Source organism: Eulemur rufifrons, chromosome 29 (genome assembly GCF_041146395.1).
Source record: "Eulemur rufifrons isolate Redbay chromosome 29, OSU_ERuf_1, whole genome shotgun sequence".
NCBI classification, from domain to species: domain Eukaryota; kingdom Metazoa; phylum Chordata; class Mammalia; order Primates; family Lemuridae; genus Eulemur; species Eulemur rufifrons.
In genome coordinates, this window is record NC_091011.1 from 22,295,432 (window position 1) to 22,313,619 (window position 18,188).

General features: G+C 42.8%; 1 protein-coding gene across 1 annotated transcript in view; it reads right to left on the bottom strand.

The window, feature by feature from the left end:
* Positions 1–1,560: 1,560 nt before the first annotated feature.
* The window catches only part of ITPRID1 (ITPR interacting domain containing 1), a 102,622-nt gene continuing 85,994 nt past the window's right edge, over positions 1,561–18,188 (bottom strand). The window contains 5 exon segments of the mRNA XM_069461633.1: positions 1,561–1,872; positions 2,333–2,444; positions 3,200–3,327; positions 10,742–12,061; positions 12,499–12,581. Coding sequence (XP_069317734.1) covers positions 1,561–1,872; positions 2,333–2,444; positions 3,200–3,327; positions 10,742–12,061; positions 12,499–12,581 — 1,955 coding nt within the window.

Here is an 18,188-nt window from a genome sequence, read left to right on the forward strand (position 1 = left end):
TGTGTATACTGACGGAGGCGGAATGGGGAGAAGGAAAGAAGAGACTTCGGGACAGAATGGGGTTTCCACGTGGAGGAAGTGCAGTCTGTGGAGGAAACAGCGGGGGGTCGCAAGGGCGGGAGGGCCCCTGGGTCAAAGGCTTTCTGAAAGGCAGGAGGATGGCTCCCTCCGAGTCGGTCAACTACCAGGCATGTGCTGGGTCTACGGCCACCGCGTAGCTCCCAGCAGGGTGGAGGAAGGAGGAAAACCGACGACGAGCGTGGTTCTCGCAGTGGGCAGCTTCAAAAGGAATAGACTCTCGGCTCTTCGCTGGGAAGGGACCTCTGCCTGCCCATATTCCCATACAAATCATGAACTTTCCTCCCGCATTCCTTTTCCATGCAGTTTTTTTTGACTGTTCCATTCTTCATCTGGGCCTCATTCCTTAGAGGCCCGGTGCCTGTGGCCTCTGTGTGCAGCTCCCCCACTTCCTCTGGGGTGCAGCCCCCTATGCCTCGGGATCACCCCAGCAGCCTCCGCCCGCACCTCTGCCCCACCGTAGCCCCTGCGGTGCTCTCTGCATAGGGCAGCCAGAGTGACTGAAAACGTAAATCCGATCACATACCAGCCCTGCTTAAGCCTACAGCGGCTTTCCATTGCCTTTAGAAAAAGAATCCAGACTCTTAGATCCCTGGCCCAGCGCACCCCTCAGACTTCCTCTCCCCCACTCCACTTGGCAACACCAGCTGTTTCTGTGTCTCCAGGCCTGTGACCTTTCCATTCCTCCTGCTGTAAATGCTCTTTCCCAGCCCTTCCCCTGGGGGCCTCTCCCTCACCTTCAGCTCTTACCCAAATAGCCTTCCTGCAGCGAGGCCTTCCCCGCCTGAACTCACGCAGTGCACTTTCCATGCTAGGTCACCCTCTGCAGTATCGTCACAGTGTCTTCTCTGTGGCACTTGTCAGGACTGAAATTGTTTGTTGAGTTTTTGGGGGTTTTTTTTGTCCTACTCTTCTTCCAGCTGTTTATTCTGTCTTGTTTCCAGCTGTATCCAGCACTGTAAGGGTTCCTGGAACACAGTAGGTGCTTTACTGATACTCCCTCTGGCGGACTGGCTCGAGGCTTTCCCACACTGGTACCTGTGCAGCATGGCCACTCTTTTCCTGTTCTGTTGTCATTCCTCTAAGCATGCCCTCCTGACACCCACTCTAATCAGACTCCCTGCTGTGTTCTTTTTCATAAAACCTTGTTATTTCCTTCAAAGCACTGTCACTGTTTTTAATCATAAATGTGTATATGTATGTATATTCTATCTCCCCATTAGACTGTGAGTTCCAGCAGGGAAGAAACTATATACTATTTGGTCACCACCGTATACCCTGTGCCTGGCACATACTAGGGTGCTCGATTACTCTATATTGAATGAGTATTAAAATATTCCAAGTCCCTCGTGGGTTTAAGTATGGGGTAGAATATGAAAAAAAAAAAATAGCTGATGAAAGGTTGGTAGATCCTTCTCCTTGGGGGAAATTTAGATTTTTTCCTCGCTACAGCTTGCACGTAGGTTATCAAACTGCTTGAATCTAGAAGAAGACATTTGTATCCTTTTCTCCAACAAGACAATTTGGTGAAGAGGCTGGACCTAACTCCGCCTGAGATGGTGGTGGAGGAGACATCCTGGTGTTGCTCTCCAAGGCGGGTGGAGTGAAGGCAGCCAACTGGGTCCCACCTGAGCAGAGAGCCTTCTGGCCATTGTTGGGAGGAAAGACAGCTCCAGGGGCCATGGCTGGGTGGAGTTTAGCACAAAAAGTCTGGCCACTTTTTTCTTTTGCCCAGTTCTATTGATGGAGATTTGTATAGTGTTCAGGTGGTTCTTCTGTGAAAAGCTCCAGCTGCTAAAAGGAAAACAAGAACAAAACAGAGTAGACAAGATATCGTATTTGCAAAAAAAAAAAAAACAGCTAACTCAGACTTATGAATAGGGCACATGAGATTGTAAATTCTCTAGAATGGGCTCTTCAAGCCAGCAGCAGATTGTGGCATATGCTCCAAAGATGAGCTTCACCATGCCTGTGATTCTTGTTCTCATTTAGAAAATGAATTAATAGTACTTCTGTCTTATTTATGGGGCAAGGGAAGATTGGCATAGCATTAGGTGAACTGAATTCTAACCCTGAATCACCATCAGTTAGCTGTGTGGCCTTGAGCAAACCAAAGTACTTCTCTGTAACTTAAAACGAAGGTGATAGCACATAACGCTAGAATCTAAAATGATTGCACAATTAGGTTTCTCATTTAATGCATCCTTCCTATGGTGGGCTGGATGCAGCCAAACTCCACACCCCAGCGCCATACCAGCAGAATCCCTTCTCTGATTTGCCGAGCCCGGTCTCCTAACTGAAACTCCAGCTCCTCCACCTGCTGCCTCAAGGCCTCACGTAAAGTCTGCAGTTGCTCAGCCTCTTCCCTGCAGGTAAATAACAGAAAACAATCAAATTTCATAATCGCCCCCAGGTACAGTGTTCCATTGTCTCTCTCATAATATAGGTTCTTCCTCTGAAATTAAAAGAGAATGTCACCTTCTTTATTTGTATCAGTTGTAGACATAGATACGCTACTAGGACAGATTGTCTTTTTCTTAAAATGACTCTTTTGGAGTATAATTTACATGTCATAAAGTTCACTTGTATTAAGTGTACATTTCAATGAATTTTAATAAATTTTAATAAATTTGCCAAGTTGTGTAATTACCAGCATCCAGTATTAGAACACTTCCATCTCTCCAGTAAGAGCCCTCAGCCCCTTTGTGGTTAACCCGATTCCCATGCCTTGGCCCCAGGCAATGGACAGCTAATCTACTTTGGGTATACATTGTAATCTCTGTGAAAATAATGTAGATTTTCAAAACTCTAAGAGCTGCCAGCATTTGCATTTGCATGATCCCCATTCACATTTATTCTTTAACATCCTTCTGGCAACACCACTGACTGCCCCTCTTCTGACCTTCTCAAATAGTCCTTGCCTTAAAGAGTAAGTGTTCCTGTCTAGCAAATGGCTCTCATACACTCCCACTGAGAAAGCAAGAACAAGACCATGAAAGCAAAGGAAAAGCCTCCGATTTCTCATTAGCTCTGCTCCGGGGTGCTCATCTGTCCTCACCTGATTACCTTCTTTGCTCCAGGTGTGTGAGCTGGTACTTTTATGGCTCCCTTAGATAATTACCTTTCCTCCTCCGACATGTCCCTGGAAAAGAGTGCCTGCTGTCCTGTAAGGTGCTGTTCAACTTCCTCTAAATGCTCCCGGAAACTCTGGCAAATCGTCTTCATGGCTTCCATCTCGTGGGCTGTGCACTGAGAACAATTAGAAAGCACTGACAAGGAAGTCCTTTCTGATTCACTGCAAGAGCTCACCACGGTGGAGCCTACTTTCCCATGTCAACTCACCTGCTTGCAAAGAAGTCCTACTGCTAATGTACAGGAAAGAGAATGAGAGCCCAGTCTTTGGGTTCTCAAAGCAACTAGATGCAGTACTTGGCTGGGACAGGAGGACGGCAGTTGTTGGGTGGTCCTTGGGCGATGATCATTATGTCCCCAAGACTGGAAGGCAGTCTGGAGGATCAGGTGATATAGGGATGCAAGGCTGTAGACAGAAGGTGGGGGGAAGGGCCGGAGTGGGGGCGTGTGCTTAAAAAAGTCGAGTCTTGTTTGACTTTGGTGCTTAGTACTGCCTCACACTGAACACATCTGTTCAGATGTTATATGTTTGATTACAGAAAATCTGCTTGGAATATTTTTCATTAGTCTTAGCCCTGCTTAGCCACAGTCCCTGGATATTAAAATCTGCAGGATCAGCTCCACCCAGCTAACAAGCCCATCCAGAGTAAGGCAGGCAAAGGTTAGGCATCCCATACTCTCTAGGGGTTAGAATCTAAAATTGAACTTAGTCTACCCTCTCAATTCTGCTCCCCATTGCTCCTGATGTGAGTCATCTTTTAAGTCTTACTTCCCCTCTAGGACTGTGCTTTTGGCCCTGGTTTCCTAATTTAAACATATTCTTGCAGCCCCTGAGAACTTCAGAACTCTCCGCACATAACGGCTCTGTCCAAACCCTTGCACTAGGAGACTTGACCAAATTCTAGCATGGCCCCCAGCAGCACAAAGCTATGTCCCCAGGTTGACCTTAAAGCCCCCACCTCTGCCACTAAAAACCTGCCTGAGAAAGCCAAGAACATTTACTGTCTGCTTGCGCCAACACCTGACATAGGCCTCTGTCCTTTATTGGAGTATTTACTCACAGGGGCTTACAACTGTGAATATATATGTCTTAAAACTCAGAATTCCCTCTCTCAAGGACCTGAGAGCCATGCCTTTGAAATGCAATCATCTGGAAGGCTACAGACTCTGTCTCCCAGTCTCTGTGGGGAGGTAGAATCTTAACTTCCATTATTGCCAGCTCACAAACACAGCTGGCCTAATGGCACTTGCATGGAATAACCCTTTGTAATTTTTCTGCTTCTCTGACTCTGCTGAGCTCTTACTTTCCACTCTCCCTCATTGTCTCTTTAAAATGCCCAGATCACCTCTGCACAAATCAGACTGGAGCTCAGCTCTCTCCCCTACTGTCAGTAGTTGCTGAAAAAAATCTATTTTCCCTACTTTCACTAAATTTCCACTGTTTATCTTTGACACCCCAAAGCCCAGTCCACTTTTTGGGCTCTCTGATGATTTGCTGAGTTCTTATGAGCTATCTATCTTATTTTGCAGCCTAGGATGGATCATGCTTTGAATAGACCCATGATCCAGAACCCCAGGGTCACTACTCATCTGGCTTTGAGTGATATTAATGCTTGTTGGACCCTAAAGCCATCTCTAGCAGGCCCACATGTTTGGACCCCCTCCGAAATCAGTATAGCACTATCTCTCTCCCCTTCATTCTTGCTAACAAGAAGACTTAGAGTCAGCAATGTGTCTGGATAAAAAATTACATTTTCCAGCATCCCTTGCAGATAGGATGGCCAGTGAGAGGGAAGCAGAAAGCATGGTTTAGGCCTTCTGTGAAGCCCTTCTAAGAGAACCGATTTCTCCGGATGGCCCCTTTTAACCTTCTCTTCTTCCTCCTTCCACAGAGACCAGCACTACAGTTAGGCTAATTCCTCCAGCCCTGTTTCTAGGAAGTCCCCGATTTCTTACCCTTCTCCCCAAAACCACATAGCCAAGATCCTAGCAGCCTGATTGCTATTTTTATCAGAATTGTCATAATGGAAATACTTTCCTAAGGGTAATATTTTTACAATCAAAACTTTCCATCAGTTTGCTTTGAGGGTTCAGTTTTTATTCTATTGTCTAATTTTTATACTGAATAACATATTTTGCATGGTAAAACTCTCCAATTACTTTTGCATCAGTGTGAGTGAACCAGTTAGGGGAGTCTTTGAAGCATTATTGATGTTGGTAAGAGTGCTTGAAAGATGACTAGATTACGGCTCCTAAAACTAGAAAAGATCTTGGAGGCCATGAAGGGCTTCTTGTATAGGTAAGTGCTCCCTCACAGAATGCTTAACTTGTCTATAGTCAAACAATGGCAGTCAGATTTCAAACCCAAGTATCTTGGTTCTTTTCTTTTCTTTTGAGATCTGAGTCACAGTGTAGGTGGACACATAGAGAAGTTATTTGTCCCTCAGGAGTGAGCTGTTTGAGTTTCTAGTAGATTCCTATAAGGTAACCAAGAACGATCAACTGGTTCAAATTCACTTCAAAGTTCTAGGGACAGTGAAGCCAGGGCCACGGAAATATGTTGCTCAAGTAAGCTGAACATTATACACATTGAATTTCATGCTCATCTGGTTATTTGGGGGTAACCCATTGTTACTGAAAGGTGCAAGTGGGGGCTGGATTTGGGAATAATTGATGAAATGTTTGCTCTCTGAGAAGGGAGTGATGTGGAAGATTCTGAAACGCTGCCATCTTCTGGTCATTTGGAAATACTAAAAAATACATTTTAGCTCTAGAAAAGGTATAGAAATCGTTTCAGAAACTCTAGGTAAGACAAGAAAAAAAGAATGAAATAATGTCATTTGCAGTAACTTGGATGGAACTAGAGACCATTATCCTAAGTTCAGGAATGGAAAACCGAACACCATATGTTCTCGCTAATAAGTGGGAGCTAAACGATGGGCACACACAGGCACGAAGAGATGTAAAGCTCATTGGAAACTAAGAAGGGGGGAGGCTGGGAAGGGGAGGTGTGGGATAAAGACTTACCTGTTGGGTACAATGAACACTATTCTGGTGAGGGGCACACCAAAAGCCCTGACTTTAGCGTTATATAAGGTAGCCATGTAATAAAAGCATTTGTACCCTCAATATTTTGAAATTAAAAAAAGGAAGAATGTTTTGAACTCTTTTTTCCAATATAAAGGCTTAATTATAACCCAAGTACGATGCAAGTTCTTCTCTACAGACCCAAACCCATTAAAACACCATCAATAAAAAACAATAAACTTTTACTTTTGAATTGGCTTATATTACTTTGTAAAATTCGCATGTTTTCCTTTTTCTTTAAATGTAAATCATAAACATTATAGAAGAATTTTATATTATTCAGAAATCTTATTTCTGATACATCTCATTTTTTTCCTGAAAATATTTTTTGAATTAACGCTTTCAAAAAATTAACACTTTTAAAAAAATTAACAAATTATTCTGAGGAATTCACTCATATATGTATATATATATATGTATATATATATGAATTTAATTAAATCAACAAACCATTATCATTGACAGCCTGCAGACTACAAAAATGGCATTTACCAATTAGCCAGCTAAGTGTTTCTCTTTGGTGTTACATACCACTATGTAAGGCGGTTAGGTGGGGATGTTTTTCTGAGTCTTCAAGTTTTTACCTAAAATTACTCTTGGTTTCAGCATCTGCCTGAACTCCTATTCTTGTGTAAGGGATGTTATCCATCTTTGCCTATAATTTTCACTTGGTCCAAAACCTATTTTCTGTTAATTTTATTATAAATATTTTTTCTAACTCCAGCTAGCATCTAGCATCTAACTTTAAGCCATTTTTCTCCAGAACATTTTTCAGGCCTTACAAATAAATCCAGGCTCACTCACAGTAGATACTGCTGCATGTTCCAATCTTTTTCTCTTTGTTTGTTAAGCTTTTTTAAGTAGCGCCCTCTCAAGGAGGAATGCAAGCCTTTATTTCCATGTGCTTTCCTGCATGTGTGCGTGCGCCTGCATATGAGTTTGTGCATATGTGTGTATGCTTTGATTGTTTCCTTTGGTGTATATTTCTTGTTTGTTGGATGTAAATAAAGAGAAATGCATTGTCATGTAGTAAAACACTATATAGTATCTGTTTCAGCAGGTGTATAATGCCAAATCAATTTGATATAAAAGTACCTCCTTTTCTACATAATTGCAAATTCTCAGAGGAGAGAAGGCAGAAGCATTATGAGACAAGGTATCAGGAACCATGAGATGGTGGCCCTCGCACTCATTCAAACTGTTACTCGTTTAAAACCAAGTCTGAGGATGGCCATTGTGTATAATGGGCCACAAAAATCTCTCTATTTTCTGCACAAGTACTGATGTGTCATAGTGTCAGATCAGGAGGGACATCTATCTACGTCTAGCTGCCAAATCTCTTCACACAGCTGGGGCTACTCAGGCCCAAGGCCCTCTCTCAACATGAGGCAGGAGGAGTGGGAAGAACTCTGGTCTATGCTGAGAACTGGCCCAGGTTTAAACTTCTCTCCCTATTCTGAACGGCATCCTTACCTTGTACCTGGCTCTGCATTCCTGTGCCTGAGTGTCCCCAGCGCTGTTTCTCACTCTTCCCAGTCTGTCTTCCACACAGAAGCTGCAGTCCCTCTACCTGCTAACCCGCTCCGGCTGCCGCATGCCCACTTGCTCCTTCAATCCCACAACCAAACCTCTACTAACGCAAAAGGACACCTCCAAAATCTCATGAACCGCCACACTTTCCACACTGACAGTCTTACTAGTCTGTGTTACTGACCTGCCACACTCTCTGGACGCCATTGTTTGCCTGATGGGTTAGACCCCCTCTTGGCACCTGCAGTGAGGCCCACCCTCTAGCTGCTCTCAACGCTGGTCCTTCCTTTGTCTGCACCTCACTCGTATCAAATAACCTCATTAGGTAGAACATGTTTTCAGTTTGTGCCATGAGAGGCCATGTTACCCCTTTTTCTTTTTCACTTGTGGTCATATCACTGAATAAATGATAGTCTAATTGAGCACCAAGATACAACTGTTGCCATAGATACCTGATTACAATATTGGGGAATAAATTAAGTGATGATGCTTCACAAAGACAATTTGATGCACTAGACTTCTAGCTTCTCAGCCTATGGATATGCGTTTGTTATTTCTCTTCTTAATGCAAAAAGTAAATGATTTATATTGTTTTTAAGAGTGGTGATATAAACAGAAACTAGATAGTACCTTATTAGGGAATAAATATCTGCAGAATCTACACTAAAAGCATGACATTAGATATGTCTAAAAGGACCATTTCTTCTAGAGTTTTTAACACAATTTTGATTTGCACAATTTTATTATTTTTAACAAAATGTAATCCTAAATATGACCTAAGTTGTATATCTTTGTAAAGCTTATCTTAAAATGTAAATTAGAAAAATAACCTTTTTAAAGGATATCCATTTGTATGTTAGACCAACAACCCAGTTTTCATCATGGAAACTAAACTACCTAATTCTAGGATTTAATATTTTTTCCTGTACAGCTTCTCAAATGTCATCTTCTCCAGCTATCTTTCATCCTTAACATTTTTCCCATATGAACTATGTGATCAAGTAAATGTTTATTCCCTTAGAGCTGAGTTTTTCAACCTTGACACTATTGACATTTTGGGCCACATAATTCTTCCTCGTGGTGGCTGTTCTGTGTATTGCAGGATGTTTAGGAGCATCCCTGGCCTCTACCCACTTGTTGCCAGTAGTAACCATCCCCGCCAAGTTGTGCCAGCAAAAATGTCTCCAAACATTGCCAAATGTCACCTGGGGAGGTGGGAGGTAGGAAATTATCCCCAGCTGAAAACCACTGCCTTAGAGCATTTAAATAAATAATGATGACTATGATGATGACTGTGGTGGTTGTGGTGACGATGATGGCCCCACTATTCTCCAGCACTTGAACCTAGGTCCTTCGATCCTCCAGAAGGACCCCTGCCATACAGTAGGCTTGTTCTTTTCTTCCACTGAGCTTTTGGGTAATAAACCCAGAATTGATTTCAATGCCTAAATGAAACTTTCTCTTACTAGTTCAAACCCTCATTAATGGCTCATTTTTAAATATTCCAAAAGTCTGGGAGTCTTGCAATTTGAAAAAAAAAACAATGTGGTAAATATTTAACCTTTCATGTAATCACTTTGTTTATATTACATTTATGTAGATTTCTATGTGTTGAAGGACCATGTAGTCATTTGCTTTATCTTTCAAATAATCACTTTTTAATGTCAGTACTACACTTCTGTAGATTTCTATCTTTTAAAGCTTGACACTTCTTTGCCTGCAACATAGTGTCCAAGAATTTAGTGTTACCCAAATTTGATTTTGAATCTGGACTTATGATTTACTAGTTAGGAGGCATTAGGAAAATGATTTAAATTCTCTCCATTTGAGCTCCCTCATCTACAAAAGAGGAAGAAGCTGGCACGTAGTAAATATTTATGGTATGGATGAAAGGGAAGGTTAAATGACATAATGTGAAGTGGTAACATAGGCACTTACTAAATATTAAAAGAATGGGAAGTAACCCACAGGCGCTGAACAGTAGGTGCTCATTAAATCATGGTCCCTCCTCGCTCTCCTTTGCATAGTTGCAGGTCTACAGTGTCTGTGCCACACCCACCCCACCTTCTGAACTTTCTACACATGTAGTTTCATGTGTGATCATCTTAATTGTTTAATCAACGGCTAGCCTTGAAGGCCGAGATCATTTCTCACTTTGAGAACCACTGAACACTTGTTGATTAATCAAGGGTTGAAGAAGGCGGGGGTCATTTAGTTCTTGGTAACCCCAATATCCACTTTTACACAAGCATAGAAAAGGTAGACCAAAAGTCCCTCTATTTGACATGAAAAGCTCTAGATTCAAGACCTGAACAATAATTAAAATGGTAACAAAAATTGACAATAAGAGTAACACCCACACAATTAACATTACCCAGAGCTTTCTATGTGCCACACATCGTGCTGAGTGTCTGAGTGTGTCGTGGGCTTTACAGGTTTACCTTATTTAATGCCCAAACAATCCTGTGTCATTGGCATGAACAGTCTCCCTATTTTACAGAACAGGCCCAGAGAGATTAAATGGCTTGTGCAAGATTATACAGCTGAGTGAATTTCAGACACAGAACTTCTCAGCTAGACTGAACTGGAGATGAGGCACAGATGCATTAATGTTTATAACCTTAGACATATGAATTTATTATTCTATGCCTTAGCTTTCCCTTCTGTAAAATGAGAATTCATAATAAAATTTGCTTTCCTTACTTCAAGAGGTGATTGATTGGAAGTATCAAATGAGAAGAAATTTGTAAGACTACATCGTAAAGAACAAAGCACTCTGCAAATGTTACTCATGATTAAAAATAGAAATGTATGCCCTGAGATCCCATGTTCAGAAAGGAAGGCTGAGCACTGTCCCTGAGGTGTTTCTCATTGGTGCATCTGCCTTCCCACCTTTGCAGAAGTAAACACTTACGGAACAGAGCTCCCTCACTGCAGTGTCCTGAAGGACTTTCAAAGTCTTCATGAACTGGGCTTCCGGGTGGTCAGTATGTGAGTACAGGCAATGCCTACGGACTGAGGGTGCGGGGCCAGGGCTTTGCCTCTCCCCGGGGCAGTGGCAATGGTGACGACAGCAGACACAGCAGTGGGCAGGAACAGCGTGGCAGACGCCCCCTGGGTAGATACTAGGGAAGCCTGTGTCTAGAGAGACAGATTTGGTGAGGGGCTGGGGTCCATGTGTCAAGGCCTTGTTACTTGGAGCTGAACAGAAATGCCAGGGCCAGGACTCACATGGAGATGTTTGAATGGAAGCGTCCTTGAACTGTCTTTCTTCTGCCCCCAGTCTTGGCCCTGTGGTAACAGGGTCACACGTCATACAGTGTAAAGATGTTCCTTTAGAATCAGTCCCCAAGGCCACAGCACTCCGAGCAGCTGACACCAGATTGGAGGACATCTGGGTTGTCACAAACCTGGAGCTGCCAGTGTTTGAGTCAGCATTTGGACGAAGGTTTTCCATTCCAGCTTCTGTCCTGGGTGGTATTTGACCCAAAGCACCACACCTTGGCTTCACCTGGGCAGTCTCTCCAGGCAGTTTATGGAGGTGGGGAATGGACTTTTCAGATGTTTGAACAAAGTCAACTGTACAGGGCATGACTTCACTGTGCTTGGGGACATGCTGGGGTGGACTTTCTCCTGCCAGTAAGGGGCTGTTGGTGTCAGGACAGAGTCTGCGGCTTTCCTCTTCCCTTGGGGCCTCAGAGTCAATATGAGAGAACTTGTCTCGAGCATGGTCATTTCCAGGTGACCTGTGAGACTCACAGTGGTGGCTTTGCGCGTGCACTTCTCCAGCTCCCTCGGGCCTCAGAAACCCGTCCTTCATTTCTGCGATGTGGGTAGCCATAAACCCCAAAGGACGATCGCATTTAGGAGCTACTGTGGCTCCAGTGACCTTGTATTCCGTGTGGGGTGTTGGCAGAGGCTGCTGCAGATGGCTGTCTTTCCTTGGGTGTTCTCCGCCAGTGCAGGTCTTGGTAAGGGCCATGTCTGGGGTCAACAGCTCTGCTGAGCCCTCCATGGCCTCAAGCTGAGACTCTTCCTCCATCACAGATGTTGAAGCTTTTTCTTCCAAGACATTCCAGTCTTGGCTTGAAAAGGACGTGCTCATCATACTCCTGGAATCAGACTCGTCTGACTCGTGCTGACAGTCCTGGGGTGACGGGAGGCTGCGGCTCGGCTCCCTTGGCTTTCCACCCGCGTTCTCAGCAGGACTCTGGCTGCTCGGCAGGGATGGCATCTGTAGGAGAAACCAGGACAAAGGGAAATGGGTCAGAAAGTGAGGGAAGCGATAGGTTTAAGGAGATGTTTTTTCTTGCCATTACCATTGATTCAGGAGTCGGGCGATAAGGGCTACAAACTCAGGCTTTACATCAGTTTACAACTTTACCTAGGACCTCATCGCCATTAGACTAAGCTTCCTTGCTTAGAAAAATCAAAAGAAATAAAAAGGAAAGGAAGGCTGAGCTTCCTGGCACCGTGTCTAATGGATTCCATCATCCTCCACCCCCCGGGCGTATGTGACATGTGTCTTCTCAGCCTTTCCGGCTGTGGCGGGCACCTTAAGCTTATCTTTCTTTCTGAGTTAGCCATGAGTGAGGTTAGGGTGGCAGGTGGTTGATAGGGCTGAAGTGGCCGTGAGGGATGGGCACCCAGGGCCCTGTCGCACCCTCCTACCTGCAGGGGCAGTGGCTCTAGGGGCTCCTCCAGGAACCCGCTGCTGTCAGACTGGCAGCTGTTGGCTCTGTCCACCCTGGCACCTGCGGAGAGAAAGAGGCCTTGAGGTTAGTGAAGTGGACACGTGCTGCCAGCAGGACCGGGGTCAAGCCCTCTAGGTGCCTGGCAGGCCACACACCCTCGGTGAATGCCCACTGCATGGAAATATAAACAAACGGAATTCCAATGATGGTTCTTTCTCAATTGCCAGAGAGTTCATATAAACCTGCATCACTTTTAAAAAAGAGTAAAACATGAAAAGAATAAAAACATGAAACAAAGGAAGGGGAACCAACATCTCTTAAAACTAAATAACATTATGGTTGTGAGATGAATCTTTACTAAGGGGAAGAAAATCCAGGAGGAAATGCATGTGCCTTAAATGCCACACTAATAAAACAATTAAAAGAGAATTTTTTTTCGTGTGTGTGTGTGTTTTAAATAAATTTTGGATAAGAACCCCTTACTAGCTTCAGCTGGACTACTTCTATGACGACAAGTCCATACTCATGTTTTAGACGACTCTTTTCACCACGAGAGGCTGGGACAGGCAGAGAAAGAAAAATGTTATGTGTGGGCAGGTCATGACTTTGCAAACACGAGCATCTTGAAATACTAAATCTGTAGTTCCCTACATAAGTACTGCGTTATATATTGTGGGGTGGGGAAAATAGGTGGCCTTACTCTGCTGAAGATTAAATTATGGGATTTTTTTTTTCTTATTTAATGAGAAATGCTTTCAGATATACCACAGTATAGCTAGAATAGGAAATCTCATAGGAGGAAGGGGGTGGAAATGTAGCTTCCTTAGAACACAAGAAGCAGAGCGGGGAGCCCTGTTTGTCCTGGGAGAGGACTGGACAGTGGCTGGAAAGTGGGTTGAAAGGAAAAAGCTGATTGGCAGTGAGTATAATGCTTGGGTATCTGGTACCTAAGTGAGAAATAGGGGATTTGCCTTTGTTTGGATGACTAACTGCTGAAGAAGAGTTCAATGGGGGAAAAGGGATCCCAGCCTCTGCTTAGGTCTCCTAGACTCAACCTCAAAGGACAGCTCCACTACCAAGAGCAGCAGCTCCCATCTCCCATAGGCCTGGCACCCACCAGACTTAACTGTCCATGTGTCTGAGCAAAGGCAGCAAGGGAGACACAGTCCCAGAGGCGGCCCACCCAGCCCACATCCCACCTACTTCATCCTGAGGTCAAAGTAATGAGAAAGAGGCTCAACTTTATAGAATTAAAAATTATAAACCCCATATTCCTTAATTCAGCTTTCAACAAAATTAAAAGCTAAAAATCAAAGGACATACATTTTTTTAATAGCTGAATCCTAGAGAGATTGAGGAACTTTGAGCAAAATTTGAGAGAACAATGTCTTTGACTTGGCCATTGCCTCCTTAAGGTTAAAATATGGAAAATACTTGCTAGTCATAGACCTCAATGAGACTTCTGCTTCTGGAAAGCTGGAGAAAGGGGGACTAGATATTTTCCCCCACCTGAAACAGCTAAAAAACTAGACAAGAGTCATGAACAAATGGCTTTCAAGACCATGGGCATCAGGCAATTAAAGAAGGCAATCCCTGGTAGGAACAAATGATGTGACCCCCAAAACTACACCGCTGCCTGCTGTGAGAGGGTTTACAGGCCTTGGTATGGGCAGGGGGGGCTCAGACAGAGCCTGGCAGACTCCAGATGCTGAGGAAACAGAGCTAGGAGTCTGGAAAGACTGAGTTAGCTAGAGCTGCAGGGCAGAGTAGGGGAGAGGAGGTTGCTGCACAGAGACAGAACTCTGGCTTGAAGGTCTCTCTTGAGTATTCAGCTGAGTAAGGATCAGCTCGTGCATGTGAGAAAACACCAAAGACAGGGTAAAGAACCATCAGAAAGGATAAAGGAAAAAAGTGCCGAGCACTCCTTCAGGGCCTGGAATAGGGAATGCTCCCACCAACCAGACTGCAAAATCTCATAACTCATAGAACATCGCAGGGTAGAGTACTTAGAAGAGTCTTGCCTCAGGAGTGGGGAATAATTAACCCTAGAATGACCACTGTTCTAGCCCCACCTAACAAGCCTTAAAAGCAAGACCTGAAAAAAATCATACTGTTTCCAAGCAACTTAATCGTGTCCCAGACCTACGCTCAAGAATATTTATAGGAATACAGTATTATCTAGCACCCACAAGGTCAAAGCCTAATGTCTGGCATCTAACAAAAAATTTCAGGCTTGCAAAGAAGCAGGAAAGTATGACCCATAATGAGGAGAAAAATCAATAAATTGAAACAAACCTAGAACTGACACAGACGTTAGAATGATCAGACAAGGGCACTAAAACACTTATTATGACTATATTCCATATGTTCAAGAAGCTACAGGAAAGATGCAATATGTTAAGTGGAGACATGCAAGATGCTAAAAAAGACCCAAACTGGACTTCTAAAGATGAAAATGACAATGTCTCAAGTAAAATTTACATTGGATGGAATTAGAAATTTCAGAAGAAAATATTAGTGACATGAAGACATAGCCAGAGAAGCTATCTCATAAGAAACACAGACATTAAAAAAATTTTTTAAAATGAAAATTGCGTGAGTGAGCTGTGGGACAACTCCAAGTAGCCTAAGATATAGATAATTGGAAAACCCGAAAGAGGAGGGGAAGCATGTGAAGAAATGTTTCAAAGAAAAGTTTGTTTCAAGAAGTCCAACAAACTCCAAGCACAAGAAACATGAAGAAAACTATACCAAGGAATATAAAAATCAAATTGTCCAAAACTAATGATAAAAATCAACCAGAGAAAAAAGAGTACTACATATAGAGTTAACAAAGATAAGAGTGGCAGCAGATTTCTTATCAGAAATAATCCACACAAGAAGATAGTTGAGTACTATCTTTAGAATATGGAATGAAAAAATTGCGTGGGTAAACATTAACTATTTTATGTATTATCCAAATCTTTTAAAAAGATTATTGACTATTTAACAAACTGATAACAATGTAGAAGAGTCTACAAAAAATAAAAAGCTATTATGATAAAAATTGAGTAATTTGTATGGAAGGAGCTGCCTGAGAGATATTCTTTTAACTTTGATGTGAAAATTTTATAGTCTTTAGCCTAAGTAACAGAAAACTGTTTACTTGTTGTCAGAGGAAATAATGTATACTCATTGTATATTTATTATATGAAATTTGTTTGCTTGTATTATATAATATTTAATTTGTGTAATATTTACACAAGCAATTTTACTTGTGTAATATTTAACACTTCACTGCTCTTTTTATAATTAACTTAAACAATATTAAAAATGTTCAGATCCTTTTAGAGTTAGGGAAAATATCACCCATCTTCCTCCTCATATCAACTATGGGTACAAAATAAATGATGACTATGATAGTAACCTTTCAAAAGCTCAGAGCAGAATTGCAAATAATTTTTTAGTACTATGCAAAGGGCTCTAGCTGCTCTGGCTGGAGACCATCCACTGAATAACCCTGTTAAGTGGGCAGCACATCCTCAAGAATTTTCCATACACGCTTCCTGTTTCAAGCTCCCCTTATGTACTTAGGGCCCACAATGGCCAGTTTCTACTCTGCCCTCAGATCCCCCCTGCAGCAGATACAGTATGTGGATAGGACAGGGCAAGATGGGAGTAACTTCCACTCCTCACTCCCCACTGCCAGACTATATAAATGTTAGGGGACTGAAAGACATTCAACAGGAGGGGTTGAGACTTGGTGAAGGACGGACAAGACAGACTTTGCTGGAACCTCTTGCTACTTCCATATGTTTTGGTGCAAGATTTGCACCACAAACTGTGGAGGACTCCCAATACATCATTATTATTCCAACTTCCAAATAATCTCTAAACAACTACTATGCTGGAATATAAGCTTCATTTATGAGGGTTGCTATTCCCCTTCTCACAATGATTGAATGAAATTATATGTTAGAACACTAGAACAAAATGGTAAGTTAGAGTCCATTCGTCCATGTGATGGCTGGTCTTTATCAGTTTGGTCCAAATGAAGACAAACCCCCACAAACATAAAGGGTCCCTAAAAGGTAGAAAGAGTAATTTCCTCTAAAAGGGGTATATTTGTGATGTTACTGTTGCATTTTGTTAGCTGTTCCTGAAGACAACTCTCTTGTACTCTCCAGGCATTTCTCCTCAGCTTAAATCTCACTAGACCCTTTAAATCAGCCCTTAAAGTCAGGGTTTCCAGGTCCTTTGTGTCTTGTACTTTTGAGTAAGTCCTTGCTTAATAGAATTTGCTGTAAAGCATGGCACCCAGACCTAGATTCAGTAGTGTAAAGCACAAACAAACAAACAAACCTCTGAGACCCATTTAAGTGAATTTGTAAAACAACCAGATTCTGATTCTCCTACTTATGAGCTGTGTGATGTGGCGCATACACCTTATCCTCTCTGAATCTGTCTCCTCATGGGGAAGAGCATGAATATGGTAATAGTATGTTACTGGTGGGTTGAAATGAAGATAATACTCAATGATATAAACATGAATTTTACATGTGCACGCTTTATGCACATGTAAAGGATTATATACACATGTAAATTTTAGCTGTAGAACATCATTATTAATATTATCTATTATAACTAGATCACTATTAATATCGTTATGAAATATAATTATTGATTATCATAGCTGATATTAAAAAATACATTTTTCAGCACACAACTGTCTTTGTGGAGTCAGATTTTACTCCTCTCAATTAGGTGGACCCTGCCTGGGGCAGGACTACTCTACTTACCTAGAAGTTTGGAAACATTTCTGCCTGGGAGGAGACAGATGCCTCAGGCACTTTGTCTGAACAAGCACCAGATGGCAGCATTACACCAATCACAGAGTGCAGGAGCCAGGTCCCTACCAAGGGGCCTCTAGAATGGCTAAAATTAGTCCACCTGAAGGGCTGCTTTTCTGGACTGCATTGGGAATAAAAGCTTCTGAATCCTAAGTGGAAAGTTTACTTTTAAAATAGTCTGAGTTCATAGAGGCTCAGAAAAAAGAAAAAAACAAAGCCTAAGGAACTTAAACATAAATGGGGAGAGGGAGAAAAAGCAATGGGGTGGGAGAGGTGTGAAGTGTACTGAAGTGGTGTAGGACAAGAGAAATGTTTCAACCTTAACCATCTTCATTGTTCAATTCTACTTTTCCTATTTCATTGCCAAGTTCCTGTCTCTTCCATCCTCCAATGGTAGAATATTCTGCGACCAGCTGTGGTGAAGACAAGTAACAGAAACAAGTTATCTAAGAGTTGGAATGAACGTTACAGATTAAGCAAATACAAATGCCTTTAGGATGGGCAGGTAGCATAAGAATGTGAGGCAGGCGGAGACCACGAAGATGGCCGACTAGAGACACACATTGTCTGACCAGTAGAAAAGTAGAGGGTTGGACTGAGGAGAGTGGAGAACAATTATTGCTCAGATGTGGACCACAGGGAGAGACAGCAGAGATTTTGGGGACCCCACTGAGAGGAGCTGTGAGGCTGAGAGAAAGATAGAGAAGAGAGATAGGTAATGTGGACCAAATCCAGGGAGGCCTGGAGCCCAGTGAAAAGGTAAGGGGGCTCCCCTCCCCCACCCGGGTGCCTCTGGCCAGCAGCAGGACACAGGGCTCTCATCCCATGGGGAGTGCCA